The following is a 21,415-nucleotide window of genomic DNA, read 5'->3' as shown; positions in this document are numbered from 1 at the left end:
TTTATCTTATTTGGAGCTCTCTGAGCTACCTGTACTTGAATGTCTGTTTCCTTCCTTAGATTAGGAAAATTTTCATCTATTATTTCTTCAAATAAGTTTGCTGCCCCTTTGTCTCTCTCTTCTCCTTCTGGGACACCTATAATACAAATGTTGGTGTGCTTGATATTGTCCCAGAGTTCCCTTAGACTGTTCTCATTCTGCCTAATTCTTTTTGCTGTTCTGCTGGGGTGATTTCCTCTAGTCTTTTGCCTAGCTCACTGATCTGTTCTTCTGTATCCTCTACTCTGCACTTGAGTCCCTGTAGTGAATTTTTCATTTCCAGTATTGTATTATTCATTTCTGATTGGTTCTTTTTTATATTTTCCAGTTTTTTGTTGATGAGCTCACTGTGTTCATCCAGTCTTCTCCTAATATCTGTGAGCATCCTTATGAAATTTTGTTTGAACTCTTTGTCAGGTAGGTCACTTCTTTCTGTTTCATTTAGTCCTTTTTCTGGGGTTTTGTCCTGTTCTCTTGCTTGGAATGTATTCCTTTGTCTCCTCCATCTTTCTCTGTGCTTATTTCTATGTATTAGGTGAGTCAGCTATGTCTGCTGGTCTTGTAGAAGTGCCCTTATGTAAGAGATGCCTTTTGAGGCCCAGCAGTCTGCTTCCCTTGCATCACCAGTCCAAAAGATCCAGGAGTGACCCCTTTGTGGGCTACTTGTGTCTTTCCGCTGTGGCAGGGTTGTTCTTAATGCAGGTACCCAGGGAGTCGAGTCTTTCCTTCCCTGGCCAGCTGTTTGTAAATCTGGTTTGGGGAGCCTCAGCACCATTGGCTACAAGGTGTAACAGCACACTCCTGTTGCAGTTTTCCTGTTAATTGGGTTGGTACCCAGTGTAGCTGGTTGCTAGGTTCAGGGGCTTACAGTTGCTAAAGGCCTCAGGCCTACAAGGCTATTGTTAGTTCTCTTAAGAGTGCAGCTGAGTGGGGCTGACCTTAGGCAGGGGAGCACTCAATTGTCTCAGGCTTTGGATGTGGGGCCGATCCTTTTTACGGCTATTTGTGAAGCACAAGTCTTCTGCTGCTGATAAGCCTCACCCCCCACAGGACCACACACACTGTCAACACAGTCCTGGTCCAAGCACACTTCCCAACCCCCTGGAGTGTACCCCGATGCCCCACTGCAGAGGCCCCCACCTCTCCACCAATGCCCTCCACAGTTCACCTGGTCCTCACACAGGCCCTGCCCCACAGAGGCGGACACACTCACCTGCCTGTAGAGAATCAAGGCACCCAGTCAATGCAGGCAGACAAGTAGCCTGAGGGTTGCTGTTGGACTGGGTGGGTCCCTAGGGTGGGCTGCCTGCCCTGGCTGAACTGGATTAAATCTGCACTCTAGTGGGTGTGGCAGCTCCCTGGGCTAACAGGCCAGGGGAAGAACCCCAATGGCGTCTTCCAGGGTCTGTGTCAGCACACCTGGACCAGGTCAGAACAACGGCCCCCACCAATGTCTCAGTCTCCGGAGAGGCCCCTCCTCTCACCAAGATACCAGCAGAGCCCACCAGGTGAGTCTCTCTTCACCAAAGGACTGTCAGCCTTCTCTCTGGTGATTTTAGTTTGCTGAGATGGGTAAGTTTGTGCATGGGCCCTTTAAGACCCAGGTCTTTTCAGCTTTCATCCGATAGCTTTTCTGAGGGTATTCCCTGCTACAGTTAATAGCCAGCAAAGCCAGATAGTAAGACCATCGTCTCAGTTGTGCTGAGTCTGAAGGATGCTTACAGCAGTATTGGCCCCTGCTCCAGACCTCACTCCTCCAGGGAGGGCTCTGTACCTTAGGGTGGCTCCCACCTGGCCAGCTGAGAAACTCCACTGGTCCTGAGGGTGACTTTTTTCTCTCCAGTAGGAATTTCTGCCCCTCCCACTTTAGTCAGGACTGTCCCTTGTTGTAGGGGTTCTTTTTATCCAGTTTTCAGTTTTCTACCCAGGGTAATTTTTCCAAAAATAGTTGTAACCTGGTTGTGTTCATGGGAGGAGATGAGTTCAGAGTCTGCTTATGCTGCCATCTTGATGAGATCTCTAACCTTGATAGTTTTAAAACTCCCATTTTTTTTTTTGTAGAGAAAGATTCACCCTGAGCTAACATCTTTTGGCAATCTTCCTCTTTTTTTCTTTCCTTCCCAAAGTCCCACTGCATGGTTGTATCTCTAGTTGTAAGTCCTTCTAGTTCTTCTATGTGAGCCGCTGCCACAGCATGGCAACTGACAGATGAGTGGTGTGTCACTGGGAACCAAACCCAGGCTGCCAAAGAGGTGAGAAAGCCAAACTTTAACCACTAACCCAGCAGGGCTGGCTCAACAATGTCAGTTTTGATACTGCCATGATGTTAAAATTATTTAAAGTAGATTTCCATCACTGTTATCTCTGGGAAATCTGTATGGTTGGATTGTCATTATAGCCAGCAAACAGTTGTAGATAAGGTACAAATATTTTTAAACATTCACTTTATTTTATTTTTATAATTTAAAATTTAAATAAATACAGAAATGATTTAGAGTAACAAAATGAAAACACAATAATCTTTTAACAATAATATATGAAAGAAAATCAGAGACCAAATATAGAATGAGGATTGGAGAAATTTTTCTGTGAATATAAGATAATATGGGTACTACATTTCATATGAAATTAGTTTTGAATTTCTTGACAGCCAAAGGGGAAAAAAAATCCACAATGGGTCAAAGGAATCATGACAATTCTTTGGGAAAGATTATCTCTTTCTGGCTCCAAATTCTAAGAGAAAATTGTTATATGTATCTTTACATAAAAGGGAAACATAAAACTTCAACAATCTTAAAGAAAATGTAGACATCCTGTATTCATTCTTTAATAAAAGTCAAGGGCATAAACTTAAATAATAATTCAGTTAAAGCATTTTGATGGGAAATCTTCTAGTCCATCACCTCCAACTAGGCCTCCCAGATTTTGCAGCAACAACAAAACAAATGGGTTGTACATACAAAAGAGTTGTTGTTTAACTGAAATTCAAAGTTAATTAGGTGTCCTATGTTTTATCTGGCAACCCTACCTCCAAAACACTGAAACACTTTGCCGTATGCCTAGTGTACTGCTGTGAAATGAAAATGACTTTTCATGCAGGATGAAGCACTAGCAAATGACAGAAAACACACTATTCTCTTGCTTATCAACTAATGGAAAAAATCTAAGTATTGTATTTGAGTTTTCAGAAATTATTAACACCAAAATATTTTAGTTGTTTCTAAAGAAATTTCTTTTATGTTTATTGCAGATGTAGAACATGAAATGATAAACATTAAAATCGAAAACTGGCAAAAATTTTAAAATTTTAAAAACTAAGAAAATTGATGACTAAGATGAATTTTTGCTTGATTAAATTAGTACTTTTAAACCACAAGCTAGATGAATAGAGATAAACTAAATTATTTTTCTGTTTAATAAACTATAGAAAATTTATCTTACATTTAAAAAGTTTTATGAGAAGTGTAATACGTAATTTAACTGGTTACAGAACAAATTTTACATAAAAGATTTTTAGAAAGAATTAAAGGAATGAATATTAAGGAAAACAGAGCAACAAAAGTGTTGGTATGTTGGCCCTGATTAAAGAAAAGAGGAGACATTTATCTCTCCAGGGCATGTATGTAAATCTTATTTTACTTAATAAAATTAAAATTTGAAAAAAATTGAAATGAAACATCCAAACTCTTGTTTCAAGGTGGTGGATGGCTAGACCTCAGTGAAATAGGAAATGAATAGAAAAGGTGTAACTCCAAAACATTGTGAATAATGGGAGGGGGGGGGGTCTCAGCCCAGGAGACACTTAATCAGATTTATGAAAGATGTAAATCTGATAGAAGAATGGGGACTGAGGAATCTATGGCCTAGACACAGGGGACGACAGCTAGCACAGAGATAGCAGATTTGATGGAGGATACGAGCTAAACTGGGGCTAACCCTGGAGAATGAAATAAGACTCTGGATCAGGAGCACCCACAGCCCACACCTGAGCGGCCAGCACTTTATGCCCCAGGCAACCCCCCCACACACAGTCCTCTCAAACGAAAGGTGCTTGAGCCATTGGGATACAAGTAGCGCAAGCAGTGTGTATGCAAGTGCCTCAGAACAAAGCTGTCTATTCTGGCATGTTGGTGTCTCTTCCCTCAAACCACTAGGAAGAAAAACCAAAAAAACTTCAACACAAAACAATCGCAACCTAGTCACTCGTATACTCTAAAACCCAAAAAATTCTACCCATGTACCAAAAACTCCCAGGAAGCTTCATTCCTTTCACTTTTATAAAGGAATATGAGGATATGTACAGTTCGGGGGACCAGGGGGGAAGGATAAAACTTACCCATATTATACCATTCAAAATTGATCTATATTAACATTTTGTATAAGCTCAATAAATTCAACGGACAACCAAGAATCACTAAATATTTGAGACAGCATGCAACATGACAGAGAAAGATAAAAATAAACAAGCAGACAGGGTGATCTGACCACAGAAACAACAGCTAATTCAGTATACAGAAGACAACTTTAAAAATATTTAATGAAGAGGTCTAACGAATACTCAGATTCATTGGGAAAAATTGTATCCACAAAAAAGTAGATGGTAGGAAAAAATGAACAAAATTAAAATAAAAATTTAATAGAAAAGTTGAAAGTCAAGGAACCCATCTAGTACATAGAAAAACAAGTGATGGAAAACAGAAAATAAAAGCTATGACATAGAGAAGATCAATTCAGTAAATTTAATATTTGATTATTAAGACTTTCAGAAAAGGTGCAAAATAATCAAAATAGTAATATGCTATGGACTGAATATTTGTGTCCCCTTTTCTCTAATTCCTATGTTGAAGCCTAAATCCCTAATATATTTGGAGGTGGGGCCTTTGGGAAATAAGTGGGTCATGAGGGTGGAGCCTGCATGAATGGGATTGGTGCCTTTATAAGGGGATAAAGAGACCAGAGCTTTCTCTCTTCCTGGCTGTGTGAGGATACAGCCAGAAGACAGCCTTCTGCAAACCAGGAAGAGCGCTCTCATCAGAACCCCCCATGCTGGCACCCTGATCTTGGACTTCCCAGCCTCTAGAACTATGAGAAATAAATTTATGTGGTTTAAGCCACCCAGTTTGTGGTATTTTTATTATAGCAGCCCAAACTGACAAGACATAATAAAAACGAATAAGGATCTGACCTAAATATTCATCTATCCTGCAGGAAAAATAATAATAATGTGGATAAATAAAAATTAGCCACCAGGCCGGCCCCGTGGTGGAGTGGTTAAGTTTGCGGGGCTCTGCTTCAATGGCCCAAGGTTTTGCCAGTTTGGATCCTGGACGTGGACCTAGCACCACTCATCAAGCCATGCTGAGGTGGTGTCCCACATATCGGAGCCAGAAAGACCTACAACTAGGATATACAACCTTGTCCTAGGGGGCTTCGGGGAGAAGAAGGAATAAAAGAAAAAGATAGGTAACAGATGTTAGCTCAGGTGCCAATCTTTAAAAAAAAAAACAAAAACTGTAATTGACCAGTAATGTCTGCCACAGGCACAAGGGGGTAAAAAAAAAAAATAGCAGCATAAGCATTTTATTTAGAGATATAAAGATAACTATCAGAAGATTTAAACAAGAAATGATCAAATGTCATTGCCTCTGATGAGTCAGATAGGGCTAGGGAAGTGCAGGGGATTGTTGCCTTTTATTATAAACTCTTCTTCTTATTAATTTTTACCCACATGTGTGTATATTACCTGATAAATATAAACAAGGATAAGAATCTTATCCAATTGAATTTTATTCCATTTTGAAATGCACCGTTTGGAAAATGGACCGGATAATTCATTCTGCAACCCTTTCATCAGTTTGGAAGCATCTAATTTTAAATATCTAAAAGTGTTAGCAAAAAGATAGTTAATTGTTTCCCTGAAATTGTTTTTGATAGGGAAATGTGGTTTCAGTGAAGGATGCTGAAAGCATTTCAAGTTCCTAACTTGGGAGGGGAAAAGAGATGGGGTGATGGTGTTCTTTTTCTTCTCGCAAGAAAGAAGGGAAACATTCTGGAAGGAGCTATGAAAAGAGAAAGACACTTGACCGATAGGGTAGCAAATGAAGGATCCTAGGAAATTTGATGTCTGAGCTGCCTTATTCCCAAAGAGCAGCTGGGGATCATATTTTGAGCTATACTACGTTTGGGGTATCTTGGAACATTACAATGTTGAAAACTCCACATATGTCTCACCATATCTCATCTTTGCTTCAAACTTTTGCTGATCTCAGTCTCACTAAAAAATGAAAAAAAATCTTCATCATCATGGAAGTCTAACTGACACTCATAGAGTGCAGGGTTATCTTCATGGAAATGCACCCACATTTCCATGGGAAAGTGGTATGTGTACAAACAATGCATACATTTGATTATATATTATGCGCTTCTTTTACTGTTAAAGTATGAAAAGATAATTTTGTATGAACACACTTCCATCCACATAAATCATTCAGAGGGCAGTTTTGGGTGGAAAGTAAGTGAGACTGGATTCGAAGGGAAGGAATTTAAATTCCAAAACACAGAGGAGCCAGATACTAAAAAGATGGGAGCGGCTCTAAGGATGACCCACGCTCAGAGGTGGTGGATATAGGGAACAGGTGGGGGCCTTGGGGTTAACTGCAGAGCCACAGTTGGAATATCTATGTTCATGTCAAGTAGCAGACATCAGAAATGACTATTCCCCAGCAGAGGTAGTGAGTGTGGGTATTTGATGTGGAGAAGAAAAGAAACACCCAAGAAGAATGAGGTCTTCCCTACTCAGAAGAAAAGCTACTGCACACCATGAGCAGTAGAACACCCATCCCTCCCCTATAAATACTGGAGGAAGACTACAGAAAACAATTCAGCATTCAGAGACAGTCTCAAAAACAAGCAAGACACAAAATTTCAGTTGGGGTATGGGGGCGTGAAATACAGGAAGCAGCAGAACCAAAACTGAGTTCAGTCCAGGAAACAGAAGCCACTTGAGGCATCAAGAGACAGATTTAACCCAGGCAGGGTAAAGTAGAGGTGCACTCAACTGTTGGAAAGGTTGGGGGAGCAAAGGTGACAGAGCCACCTTCAGGAAATCTGGAAGTGTAGGGGTCACAAGGGAGCCATTGCAGATGCTCTCGACTGCCTCAGCAAACTAGTGGGCTATTTTCAGAAGAAGCCTGGAAGCCAAGGGAAACCACCAGTGATTTCAGCTGCCTGGCAGCAATGTGATCTCAATTTTCTGCCCACAGGAGACCACTGCTGCCTTCTCAGCTGTCTTCCATGTCTACTGAGAGTATCTCTCACTGACAGAATCTAGCTTGGAACTTTTTGGGGAAAGACATTCTGTGAGGCGTACTTCCCAGTTTTTCCCCTGAGAAGAGGAGGAAAATGGAGAGGAGGATGGCAATGATACAGAATTAACAACAGACAGTAAGTGTAGGAAGAAGTTAAGATAATGAATTACATTTATACTGATGTACTAACGTTTAAGTGGAATTAATCTTCTCAGAGAGATAGGATATTATATACATAAAAAAATCAACTGGAAGTCCTTGGAAATTAAAATTTTGTTTACTGAAGTTAAAAAATGAACAAATAGGCTGAAAAGTAAAATAGACGTTTTAGTTCAAAATGAACTAGTAGTCTGCCCAATAAAGATGGTAAGTCAGAAACAAGTTTTTACTTTTTCTTGAAATCACACTTAAAATAGCATTAAAGGCCATTTAAAAATACATAATCTTATAAATAGAATGGGAGAGAAGACAAAGGCAACAAAAAGCTCTGAGAAAGGTGTATCTCAAGCTGCCAGTGGGAAACAGAGGAGCTATGTGCAGGGCAAAGCCCCCAGTACTACTAGAAATGGAGGTGAAGATGCGGCAAAACTCTGAGGGTGGCTTGCAAGGTTAAACCTCTAGATAGCCTCTCTCACCCTATGAAGCCAGGTGACTGTCTTTTCTCCACTCTTGAAGGGTAATTCTCTGAAAAGGAAAACAGAGGCTATCCAGACTCAAACCAGGGTAGAGAGAATAATGAAAAACACGACAAATAAGTGAATTCTGGCAAACTGAACATTGAAACCCCCAACTACCTTTGCCCTTTTGGCTCCCAGATTCTCTAACAATTTAAGCAAGACTTAAAGATACTAACATAGGGGATTCATGAAAAAAAGAGCCTGGCCTCTCCTCCCCAGACGGTGAAACTCATGAGTCCGGCCATGTGCTCAGGGCCTCCAATCAGGTTTCTCTCTCCATTTGATCATACAACCTAAAATGATGGGGTATATGAAGAAACGCTTTAAGGTGAAAAAGAGACCAATGAAAAAACCAACTTGGAGGGAATAGAAATTATGCAGGAAGAAAAAATTCTTTCTTAAAAAATCTTTTTAAAAACTATTAAAGTCTTCAGCAGGTTAAGTGAAAGTACTTCAATCATAGAATAAGAACAGAATGTTATAAAAAGAGACAGTGACATTAGGAGAAGAGAATGCATTCTTAAAAATTAAAACTAGAAGAGCAAAAACAAACAAAAACGAACCAAACAAACCAATCAATGAAAACAGCCCTCCCCTGCAACAAACAAAAAAAAGCACTAATAAAAAGGATATAAGATAAAATTTAGAAAAATTCCCAGAGAATAAAGCAAATAGAAAGAAAACAGGAAGAAGAGAGTAAGAGAGAAAGAACATTAATCCAAGAAAGCTAACATTTCAAAAAGGATTCCTTAAAAAGAGTATGGAAAATAGACCAACGTTACCTCAATACAAAATAAAAAATAAAACAAAATGAATTAGGGAAAAAAAGAGCATAGAAAATAGAGGGGGAAATTCATCAACAAAATAATGTGTGAATATTTTCCAGAATCGAAGCATGAGTTTTCAGATTTGAAAAAACCACCAAACCAGGGCCAGCCCCATGGCCTAGTGGTTAAGTTTGGTATGCTCCACTTTAGTGGCCCAGGTTTGGTCCCTGGGTGTGGACCTACACCACTCATCAGTGGCCATGCTGTGATGGTAACCTACATACAAAATAGAGGAAGATTGGCACAGATGTTAGCTCAGGGCGAATCTTCCTCAGGAACCCCCCCCCCCACCACCAAATATTAAGCACAATAGATAAAAGTAGACCCATACCATAATCATGAAACTGTAGAACCCAAATACAAGAAAATTTTTAAAGGTTTACAGACAGGAAAATTTTTCTTATGCAAAGAAATGGGATTTAGAACGACTTTACTTTTCAACATCTGCACTCTTGAATGCCTTCAAAAATTGAGGGGAAATTATGTCCAAGTCAGAATTCTTTGCCCAGCCACTTTAACAAATAACTTTGATAAACTGTAGTCATTTGAAGACATTTTAATTCTCCAAGAATTTACCTTGCACACAGTCTTTCTCAAGAAATTACTGGTGAGTGTGCTTTACTAAAGCGAACAGGTAAACCAAGAATGATGCACAGAACAAGAGAATCAACTCAAAAGAGAGACAGAAGAACCCCAAGAGGTTCCTAAGAGATCTGCTGGAGCTGGACAGGAGGCCCCAGGGGAGAGGTGTTTCAAGATTAGGAAATGATAGAAATGCAGAAAAAAATTTGACAATAATAGACATTCATTCATGATTTTTAAAATGTTTGAATATATCGCAAACAGATTTAGATAATTCACAGAAAATTTGAGGTTGAATTAGTGATAAGTACCAATAAAGCAAATTTAAAACTGCAAAGAAAAAAAGTCATGTAATAAAGGAAGAGTATGTAGTTTAAGTGTAAATGCATTTATATTCTCATAACTATAAAATCACTGAATACTGAGCTAACAAATTATATAACTATATTGAGAGACCAGAGGTTTGAGTGGAGTGAACTCTATCAAAATTAAAATCTTTTTTTTTGCTGGGAAAGATTTGTCCTGAGCTAACATCTGTTTCCAGTCTTCTTTCTCTTTTTTTTCCCCCTCCCCAAAGCCCAGTACATAGTCATATACTCTAGTTGTAAGTCCTTTTAGTTCTTCTAGGTGAGCCACCACCACAGCATGGCTACTGACAGACAAGTAGTGTGAATCCATGCCCAGGAACTAACCTGGGTCGCTGAAGTGGAGAATGCCAAACTTTAACTGATAGGCTATGAGGGCTGGCTCCCAAAATTAAAATCTTTTGTTCACTGAAAGACACTACGACATTAAGAAAATGAAAGGGCAAGCCATAGCTGAAACTTGTGGTCAGACTACATACAGAATTATTACAAATCAAAAACGAAAAGGTAAACAATCCAATTTCTTAATAGACATTTCACACAAATATATTTCATAAAAATATATACTTCATTGTATATATTTATATATCTACAAATATATATAACAAGCACATGAAAAGATGCTCAACATCATTGGTTATTAAAGAAACACAAATTAAAATCATAATGAGATATCAGTATCTGCCTTTTCTAGAATTTCATGAAAACAGAATCATACAGTATGTAGTCTTTTGCATCTGCCTTTTTTCATGTAGCATAATGCTTTAGAGTTCATCCATATTGTTGCATCTATTGATAAGAATGAGGCTTCAAACTCAGATCTATTGTCTCCAAATTCACTGTACATCTACAGTATATGATAAGGGGAAAAATACTTCTAAAACAGAATTTAGAGAGTGTATCAGAAAGTTATATATAAAAACTAAAAACGTACAGAGGACATAGGGACATAAAATAAGATGAACAAATATCTGATAATTTTCTATATATTTATATCAATTTTTATACTTACCACTTTATTATTGAAATTTTAACTTTTTAAAATACGATGTAGTCTCTTATCCACTATGAAGAAAGTTGAGAAATGTTCTAATCCTTGTTATGATATTTTTTTCCAAAGAATTATTCTAATCATTTTTAAAGACAGTGTTAGAATTATGGAACTCCTAATAATAGATATCCTGTTAGAAAATTTAAAAATAATTTAAATATAATCACATTTGACATATCATTACATTATTTCTATTTTATGAGGTAGAGAAAAGCTAAGATTATAACACCAAAATATGTCTTTAGAGGAACATTCTCCTTAATCTGTCATGAATTTACAAAGGTAGGGTTAAAATACTTTATGGCAAAAAAAAATATAATGGAAGAAAAGAATTCTATCCTAATAGCACTAACGAATAGAATGGTATAGACCAATTTCTTTCTGCATCATCTGCGGCTATGTTTTACAAATTCTGACGGTGTGACTTTTTGCATAAAGATTCATAATATTTAAATTTTCATTATTCCAGACACTTGTCTTAAACAACAGACACTTTTAATCTTGAATGCCTCCTTGACGATGGCTAATAGCTGACATTTACGAGTTCACATTATGTGCCAGGCACTGTTTCAAAGCCTGCAGTACAATAAATACAAGAGGAGAAAGGGTGGTAAGAGGGCGGGTTATAAATAATGGACCAAGTGATGGGAGGATGTATATGTGCATTTCTCTCATTTCAACTGACAAAGGATTAAAGCCATCATTTGCTTTGTGTGTGAAGAAACTAAGAAGGGTAGAGATGTCAATAGTATTGCAAAGATGGAAGAAATCTTAAGGATCATCTAATTTAAACTCCTCAATTTATAGATGAACAACACTCAAAGGAGTGTTAGGGTTTGCCCAATACGTACATGGGTCACCATAACTAAAAACTAGGTGTTTTGACTCTGAAGTCTCTGCTGCTTCTACCCCACACCAAGACGCTAAGTCAATTACAAATAACATTGTTTCCAAAAATGACGGAAAATTTAAGAATGACTGAAAACCAAATGCTGAATTTTCCTTCATCTGGTAAACAGTGATCTGGAGAATGTCGACACACTTAAATTCAGTAACACGGGCATTTTACTTTTGAAATATTCTTGTATAATTTTGAGTATTAGAATAAAATAGTGAATTATGATTTTCAGAACACTTTTTAAGTCTTATTAATTGCACAGCTGGGAGCAGTAAGGCAAAGAAGTTTACACAGGTTGGATTTTTCCATCCGTGATAGGTAACCTGGGTCTTGAAAAGATGACTGCTTTTCACAACATACAGTTCCGTCATAAGATGAATTGTGTTTAAACAACCATAATTTATAGTCTCTCTCATGTTGTCATCACCCTTTTTCTAAATAATATTTTATAAGTTCATGAAACATTGTATACTATTCAAGTTACATTTCAAAATCTTACTTTTAAATGTTGTTCTCTTTCAGGGAACGATGACTGTATACCCACATGCTGGAAAAGGGAAGGTTTATATCGAATACGAATTTCCCTATTTCGCTCTATACACTTTTCCTGGGGGAAAAGTAAGAGAAAATAAACTTCTGTTAAAAACCTAAATATTCTTTTTTATTGCACTTACTGATGGCAGAATTTTTTATTATATTAATTTTTGCCAGAGTTTAGTATTAATATTTTAAAATGTAAACAAAACATTTAATTCTTAGCTTTTTCTTCATAAGAGTAATAGGACAAAAGAGTTGAGATACAAAAGGGTTTTAGTTAAAGCATGTATTTTCATGAAATCTGTCTTAGAGAATCACGCTACTGTTGTACCAACTATAATTGTCCTCTCCTTTCTTTTTATTCCAACAACATAAATGAAGTTTTTAGTATTTTCCTGTCTGTCCATTTCTCTCAAAATATATTATTCTTTTTCTTTCCATGTTCATTGATTAATTCCTATGGTAAATTACACTCTCCCCAATTTCTTCTTAAACAGGAAAAAAGTATATGATTAAAACAAACAGCCAGCATTGCACTTAATAAAAAAGAATTTAGACAATCTCCTTCAAAATAAAAATAAGAAAGATGACCTGTGATGCCACTATTAAAAATAAACATTTAAAATTATTACTATCACTATCTGAGAATTATTTTATATATCGTATACATAGAAAAAATTCATAAAAATACATTTCAAATTTATGTACATCATAATTTTTAAGATAGCAGGCTTATTTAAGTCATTTCTACTCAACTGACATGTAGGAAAATATATTAAAGGATCGTTTTTATAACTATGAAGTAATTAAATAATCCAGAGTTAACTTAATTTGAAACTAAATTAAGTCAGATAAAATTAGTTGAGGAGTTAAAATTTAGCAAATATGATAATATTTTCTAAGCTATTAGTAAAAGCTCCAGTGGGATGGTACTGTCAAACGCCGGCTCCCAAAAACACGCCCTAAATAACCTGTTGATAAAGCAAAGCTGAGTTAAGTGCTTATTGCAGTAAGGGAGAAACTACCTTGATAGAGTCTTGGTAGTGTCTGTTCAAGTCTTGTGCCTATTTTTTAACTTGGTTGTTTGTTCTCTTGTTGAGTTTTGAGAATTCTATGCATATTCTAAATACAAGTCTTTGTTGTACATGGAATTTACAAATACTTTTTACGAGTCTGTGGCGTCTTACCCTCTTAACAGTAAATTTTGCAGCAGAAAAGGTTTTAATTTTGATGAAGTCCAATTTATCAATTCAAAAAAATGGATGATGCTTTTAGTGTCATGTCCAAGAACTCTTCACCTAATCTTGGGTCCAGAAGGGTTTTTTCTATATTTTCTTCTAAAAGTTTTATAGTTTTATGTCTTATATTTAGATAGATGATCTATTTTGAAATAATGTTTGTATCAGGTGTGATGTTTAGGTTGAGATTCTTTTTTATATGTATATAGATATCCAACTGATCCAAGAAACATTTGTTGAAAAGACTATTCTTTCTCTTGAATTGCATATGCTTCTTTATCAAATATCAACTGGCCATATGTTGCAGACCTCCTTCTGGACTCTGTTCCATTCAATGGGTCCATACATTTACCCCTTTGCCTATAAAGGCTTGGCTTGATTACTACAGCTTTATACTAAGATTTAAAATTGAGTAGTGTGATGGCTCTGACTTTATTCTTCTTTTTCAAAATCATTTTAGCTAATTGAGTTCCTTTGCCTTTTCTTAAAAATTTTAGAATCAGCTTGTCTATATGTAACAAAGAAAATCCTGCTGGGATTTTGATTGGAATTGTGTTAAATCTATACATCAATTTAGAGAGCATTTGCTTATTTACTATGTTGAGCCTTCCAATCCATGATCACGGTATGTTTATTTTTCTCATCAGCATTTTGAAGTTTTCAGCATATAGATAATGTACATTTTTTTTAGATTTATAGACACACAAATATAGATAGATATGTCGTGAGATTCTCTCTTTTATTCTAATATTGATAATTTATGCCTTCAGGTTTTCTTTGTTGGTCGTTTAGAGATTTATCAGTTTTATTGCTCTTTTGAAAGAACCAGTTTTGGTTTCATCAATTTTCTCTACTGCTTTTAGATTTTCAATTTTGTTGTTTTCTGTTCTTATAGTTATTATTTTCTTCCTTATGCTTGATTTGGGTTTATTTTGCTCTTCTTTTTCTAGTTTCTCAAGGTAGAAGCTGAGATTATTGTGAGATCTTCTCTTCTAACATAAAAATTTCATGCTATAAATTTATACTTAAGCAGTGCTTTAGCTGCATCCCACAAATTTTGATAAATTGTATTTTCAGTTTTATTGAGTTCAAAGTATTTCCTAATTTCCTTTGAGAGCTCCTCTTTCACTCATGGTTTACTCAGAAGTGCGCTGTTTAATTTCCAAGTGTTTGTAGACCTTTCAGTTATCCTTCTGTTATTCATTTTTAATTTGACTCCCTTGTAGTCAGAGAATATGCTTTTTATGATTTCAATTTAAAATCATTAAGCTTTGTTTCATGATACAAGACATATCTATTTTGGTGAATGTTCCACGTGTATTTTAAAAGAATGTGTTTTCTACTGTTGCTGGACATAGTTTTAAAATATCAATTCAGTCCAGATGGTAGACAGTGTTGTTCAGTTCTTTTATTGCCTTGCTGGTTTTCTGCCTACCAGTTCTGCTTCTTACTGAGAGAGAAGTGTTGAAGAGGCCAACAATAATTTTAGACTAATCTATTTCTCTTTTCAGTTCTGACATCTTTTGCTTCACGTATTTTGAGGCTCCGTTGTTAGATGAATACACTTTTAGGATTGTTACATCTTCATGGTGAATTGACCCTTTCATCAGTATAGTATCTTTCTTGATCCCTGGTCAATCTTTTTCTTTTTTTGCTCTGAAGTCTACTTTGATAATAATATAGCCACTACAGATTTCCTTTGACTAATGTCTTCATGGTATATCTTTTTCCATTTTGCTTTTACCCCATCTATTTCATTATATCTGAACTGAGTATCAACAGCAAGTAATTGCATAGTGTTTTTTTAATCCATCCTGATGAACTATCTCAATTGGTATATTTTGGCCATTTATATTTGATGTAAATATTGACATGTTTGGATTTATGTCTACCACTTCATTGTTTTTTTCTGTTTGTCCCTTTCTTTCCACTTTTCACTGCATTTGTGGCCTCATTACTTCATTTAGTAGGCATAAGTGTCAGTAAAAATTTAAGATATGGGAAGTTTAAAAATTGATGCACTCATCAAATTTGTTTAGGTAAACAAATTTTAGGTAATTACATTAGACAGGTAGTATTTTCCTAAAATATTTGATATTTACAAAGTAAAGAAATACTCACAGTTGTTTCTCCTGGGTGACACATCTTTATCTGAAAAATGTACCCCAAAAGCCAGTCTATGGGTTTATCTTTGTAGAACATTAAAAAAAACTGTACAAAGTCAGTTAAGTCCGCAGATTTGAATAGCTTTCCTATGCAGAAAAAGTAAAGAAATCCAAGTAACTCTTGAGTGTTTATACAATATACCATAACATGACCCTTATATGAAATTGTTCATTCCATGAAAAGGGGAAGAGAGAAAAAAATTACTAAAAATTAAATATATCCTATTCCTTAGAAATTATTTAAATAAAGTTTACATTGATGAAGTTGGAGAATAATAAAGTAAAATAATATATATGCTTAAGAATTAAGGATTACCGGCGCCGGCCTGGTGGCCGAGTGGTTAAGTTCGCACCCTCTGCTGCGGCGGCCCAGGGTTTTGCTGGTTCAGATCCTGGGCACAGACATGGCACCACTCATCAGGCCACATTGAGGCGGTGTCCCACGTGCCACAACTAAAAGGACCCACAGCTAAAATATACAACTATGTACTGGGGGGATTTGGGGAGAAAAAGCAGAAAGAAAAAAAATAGATTGGCAACAGTTGTTAGCTCAGGTGCCAATCTTTAAAAAACACAAAAAAAGAATTGAGGATTACCGCTTCTGGGGAGAAAAAGTGTGAAGCAGGTTTAGAACAGTGAATACTCTCGGGAAATCAAGTAGCGCTTCTAAGTCGTAAAAAACAATGAACCAAATGAACATAAAGCAACATGTTGACAGTTTTAAAATCTAGTTTTGAGGACAAAAATGTAAGGAACAGGAATAGGTTTTTCATATCACCATTTATGTAAATTTTAAACAGATATAAACATGATAAACACCAAATATTTTACATGTATATATGTATATTTCAAACATATTAGAGTGAAAATCTATGGGATTGCACATAAAACAGCGGAATAAAATAAGAGAAGGTTCTGCATGAAACAAACATCAAGTGAGTATGGTAATTCAACTTGCTGCCTCAAGGGTCAAATAAAAGAAAAAAGGACAGGAAGAACGCAGGAAAGAATGGAAGCAAAGAAAAGGAAAGTCTACAGAAGAAGTGTAAAACAACAGAAAAAAGCACATCATGCACAGAATTTTAGGAACTTTTCTATAGTGAGGATAATACACATATTTTCAGATTTTTTTAAGTATGTCAGCATTGGCACGCTGGAAATCGCAGGGACTTCAGAATACAACAGTCCTAAGCTAAAAGTCCTCTCTCTACAACTTTAATTCTTTGAGTTTCAGTGTTTTTCTATGTAAAATAGAGAGAAGTGCGTCTAAGTCACTGAGTTAACATTTATGCCAGACTCAGAGCGAGCATTTAACAAGTGGTAGCCATCATATGTTTTTATAACATACAGTATAGATGTCAATCTGTTTATTTATATTACCATCCAGAAAAAACATTTGGTTTAAAAAGACATCTTCTGAAATTCAGATCCTTGAATCTGATTTTACTACTAATGTAATAGTATCTTTATAGAAATCACGCCATTCCTTTCCATTTAGGAACAAACTTTTTGATAAGTTCTTGAGAAATTTTAAGTTTACTGTGTGCTAAAATCTTGACCCCACAAATTAGATCCATTGCTTACCGATGAATCCAAGAACTGAAAACTCAATAGAAAACCAGTTATTTGAAGTGATATTATGTACGAAATCTGTGATTGTTGTAAAGTAGCTCTTCTTAGCTATGATATCATCTTCTAGCTGGAACAAAACCAAAAAGGCATTAGAACTTTTGATTCTTCCATTGAATAAGATATTAGCTTGGAAATTGAAAATACTTTCAAAAGAATACACTGAAAAAATGTTTTTATGAGTTAATAATTTTATTTTTAGTTCAATTCACTGATAATATTTACTGTTGGTCAATTTTCGTTTTCTGACTCTGAGACCAGAGATGATCTCTTTCTCTCCTAAATACTAATACGTAACATTCAATCTAAATCCTCTTTGAAGAGTCTATTTATCTGCATCCATTTTCATCCTCACAAAGACTTTAGTTTCTATTTTAAGGCATTATGTGTGGATGATAGGTGCCATGTTCTATTGCCAGATACTGTAGTTGGCAAAGAGATGGCAAAGGGAATTATTACTCTCATCCACAACTAGCTCGTTAGAATCATTGTGCTAGTAAGCCTAAAAATACTTCTCTATAAGAAGGGCAGGGAGGGAAACTAGAATTTTCTTTCATAATTTAATATACATTATGCATAATCTATAGACTAAGAGGGCCACCTAAGTGATTAGGAAAAATGTGGAAGTCCTCAGGCACAGTACCAGAACACAAAATAGAATTGTGTTGCTTCAAATCAGGAAGAGTACATTGGCTGGATCTCATGTTGCTAATACATTGCCACTAACTAGGAATGAAAAGAGATTTTTTTTCTTTCTTCCAGTATAAGAGAAGACCTTGCTTCAGGCCTTTTTATAACTCTAGCTATTCTCCAATGATATTCTGCAAACCCTTCTCACAACTGTACGTTGTCTCGTGTCTCCTGTGGTGAGGTGTATACTTAGCGTTGGGAAACATAACATTATTAAACAATACGCAGGAATTTAGGGAGTAAAAACTATATATACTGATTTATTTCACAAATACGGTAAGGCAGCACGGAACTGTTACTTACAAAATGTGAGGCAATGTAGAGTAGCAGTGATAAGCATAGACACTGACATACAATAAGTGCTTGTTTAATTTAATAAACTGTGGGTGGAGAAATGTAGGCAGTACCATTTCTATTTTTTTCTAATTTGAGAATTTTTTTTTCAGTTTGCTTCAGGTAGCTATAATTTCCTCTGTTAATAGTGAACCCAGCAAGAAGACTCATATATAATCAACTTTAAGCTTGCTTTTGGCATTTTAATATAATGCATATTTTCTATTTTCTGAGTATAAAGTAAAGTGAAGGAAGGAAGGAATCAAAGGAGGGAGGGAGAACCTAATACTTCTACTTTAAATTATATATATAGATATAAAACAAGGTCTTACCTGTAAATAATACATGGCCTTGGGCTGGGCATACAGCATCAAAAAACAAAAATCCAATACTTGTTTGGTTTTCCAACTAAAGATGAGTAATAAAATCATTTAATATTTGTCATTATTATTTAATTTTTATTTATAAGCACACTTCAGTAATTAGAAACAAATTTTGTTTTATACTTTGCTAAAATAAAGTACTATTTACATTAAGAGAAGTTGAATACGTTATACTAAAAATTTTCCCATCTTTGCTCAGTGGACAGTGTCTGCCGTTGCTAAACTAGGATAAGCATAATCCATTTATTTTATGTTTTGGTTCAGTTAAATCTTGATCTACATAATAAAGTGAATATCCTTTCTGATCTTAGGTCTTGTTCAGATGAAAGTATAAAGAAACTTTATTATAATTTAATACTAAACTAGATACTAGCAATATACAACGTAGTTCTTGCCCTTCTGGATCTTGTAATCCGGTATGAAAATGTAGAAAAATAATAAGATTAACACAATGAGATGAGTGCCATATAAAGATATTGACAATGATGACTTACAGTAAGGTGGCAGGGTGGAGGAGAAGGAGGTGGGGCATTCAGTGCAGAGGAACAGCATTGCAAGGGTACAAAACGTGTGAAAGAACATGCCACCTTAGATTTAGAGCAGAGAGAGTCGATGGAAATGAAGCTGGTGGTGGTGAGGTTGCCAGAGACCAGATCACGAAGGATCTTTCATGACACACAGGAAACTTTGGACTTGATCTTATATGAAAAAGGATTCTTCTGGCTATGGAATAGAGAAGCTAGGCTAGGCTATGATCTGGAATGGCCTGAACTAAGTCTAAGGCAGAGGGATGGAGATGAGAGATGATGTGCAGAGAGATTAAAAAAAGGATAGACACATAAAGGGCAGAAGGAAAAACAAAGATCTAGAATGACTTCTAGCTTTATGACTCTGAAAACTGGATATAATGCGGGTCATTAATTAAAAGCAAAACAAAACCCTTAAAAGATTTCCAGATTCTGAAATACTATTATTATTTTAAAACAAAACAGAGCTAATAAGTTTCCTGGAATAAGACTTTTTTCTGAATTCTGACATGTCTTTCGCTCTATTAAGTTCTGAGGAGCCAAATTATTACATTTCTTATAATATCTACCACATTTATACCAAAGAATAATAATCCTTTGTACACGCATGGAGCTTTTAATTTTTCAAAATTCTTTTATAAATACTATCATTTTGTTCTCATAATGACTTTGCCAAAAATGTAATGTAGATTTTATGATACACACTGGATCGCTGACAAAGCTAAGAAAAAAAGGCTCAATTACCTGCCTAGGATGATCAGGAAACAAAAAAGCTGGGACTCAAATCTACGTATAATAATTCATAACCCTGGGCTTCTTTTTTCCTGCATTAGGCCTTTGCTAATTATTGTTTGTAAATATGGATATAGATAATCAGTGGTGTGCTGGTGGTAAATGTTTAACAGCTGTTTCCCTGCAGGGCGGGTGTCGGGAGGTGGTGGTGGTGAAGCCTGATTTATAGCTTTTGCCCATTGCCATGGTGTAAATGCTCCCGATTTCACACTTCCCGTTGGATGTCACTGAACACAGAGTTGGGAAGTGATGCACATAGTCAGCTCTTGGAAGCCAACAGGAGGTGGCTGTGTTTGAAAGAGGATCTATTAGATGCTGATTCCAACATTTCATCAGGTAAAGTTAGTTATTTAAGGATACTATTTTCTAAAAGGTCATACCGCTCTAATTTTTCTGAGTCCTCAGTTGATTCCTTGTCATGTAACATGGTTGGATAAAAATAGGCAGGTATTGAAATGACCTCTAAGGACCCAGACTTCACTTGCTTTCTGAATCTATAAGTAAAAGTAAATGGACGCTTGTAAGTGAATATTTGGTTTACCAAAACAACATAAATACTTAAAAAGAATTTCCTTATGCATGTCCACCTAAAATTTTTATTTCAATTATTTCACGTTGATACATGACATCAACATCATGAAACTAATATTTTTTAGCCAAAGTATTTCTTTTGTAAATTAGTGACAGACATATCAAAAAATTAAAATATATAAAATTTATTTCCTCTCATACAAATTATAGATACTTTAAATTTTTTTAAGTTTACAATCAGATATGTACTCTAATAGATCCAAGATAATGAAACTAATGATTAGAATAATACAGTAAATGCAAAAGAGCAAGAACATTAGATGGTTTTTTTAAGCATGCAATTTTGAGTTTAACAAGACTCCTACTGAATAGCAATGTGGCTCCTGAAACTAGACTGCCACAGCAAGCAAGGACTAAATGTGACTCTTGTCCACAGCTCACTGGAGGACTATATGTGCTTTTTAGAATCTTTATTTTTAGAAGTTAATATTTATAGACCAACAAGGACATCATTAACATGAATAAAATATTGCTCAAAACACTGTAATATAAATCTCGTATCATCAAGGCAAAGGATGGGAGACCAGATAGAGCATTTTAAATGGTTTTCCTTGAGAGAGATATAATATGACCTTAAGTGAGATTTAAATTTAGGCATTACGTTATTTGTTATAATGTTAAAGTCTCAAGGAAATGTTTATTTTCTACTATTAGGTGAACAAGAAGGACAGAGTTTATATGAATGATCTCAATTATGTGCAAAATAGGCAGTCTTCACTTTGGACCATTTCCATATGTGTGAATTTCAGTTACCACATTTTAGTTAAATAATACCAGTCTCCCA

General features: G+C 35.7%; 1 protein-coding gene and 1 long non-coding RNA gene across 4 annotated transcripts in view; one reads left to right on the top strand and one right to left on the bottom strand.

Annotated features, from left to right (window-relative positions):
- Positions 1-21,415, bottom strand: part of MGAT4D (MGAT4 family member D) — a 64,376-nt gene that overhangs the window by 6,331 nt on the left and 36,630 nt on the right. The window contains exons 6-11 of one of the 3 annotated variants that reach the window (XM_070609051.1): positions 20,421-20,534; positions 18,671-18,746; positions 17,271-17,385; positions 15,643-15,773; positions 12,246-12,353; positions 10,810-10,978 (exon numbers count right to left, since the gene is read on the bottom strand). In XM_070609051.1, the coding sequence (XP_070465152.1) occupies positions 10,964-10,978; positions 12,246-12,353; positions 15,643-15,773; positions 17,271-17,385; positions 18,671-18,746; positions 20,421-20,534 (559 nt within the window). In that variant the 3' untranslated portion in view covers positions 10,810-10,963. The remainder of the gene's footprint in view (positions 1-10,809; positions 10,979-12,245; positions 12,354-15,642; positions 15,774-17,270; positions 17,386-18,670; positions 18,747-20,420; positions 20,535-21,415) is intronic. The other 2 variants (XM_070609052.1, XM_070609053.1) reach the window with 2 other exon arrangements.
- LOC139081809 (uncharacterized) lies at positions 7,302-12,398 on the top strand. The gene is made up of 2 exons (XR_011537159.1): positions 7,302-7,482; positions 12,269-12,398. It is a non-coding gene; the product is annotated as an uncharacterized lncRNA (long non-coding RNA).

The sequence above is a fragment of the Equus przewalskii genome, chromosome 2 (assembly GCF_037783145.1).
Source record: "Equus przewalskii isolate Varuska chromosome 2, EquPr2, whole genome shotgun sequence".
NCBI classification, from domain to species: domain Eukaryota; kingdom Metazoa; phylum Chordata; class Mammalia; order Perissodactyla; family Equidae; genus Equus; species Equus przewalskii.
Note: the sequence above shows the minus strand (reverse complement) of the source record. Positions and strands in the feature narration are given on the sequence as shown.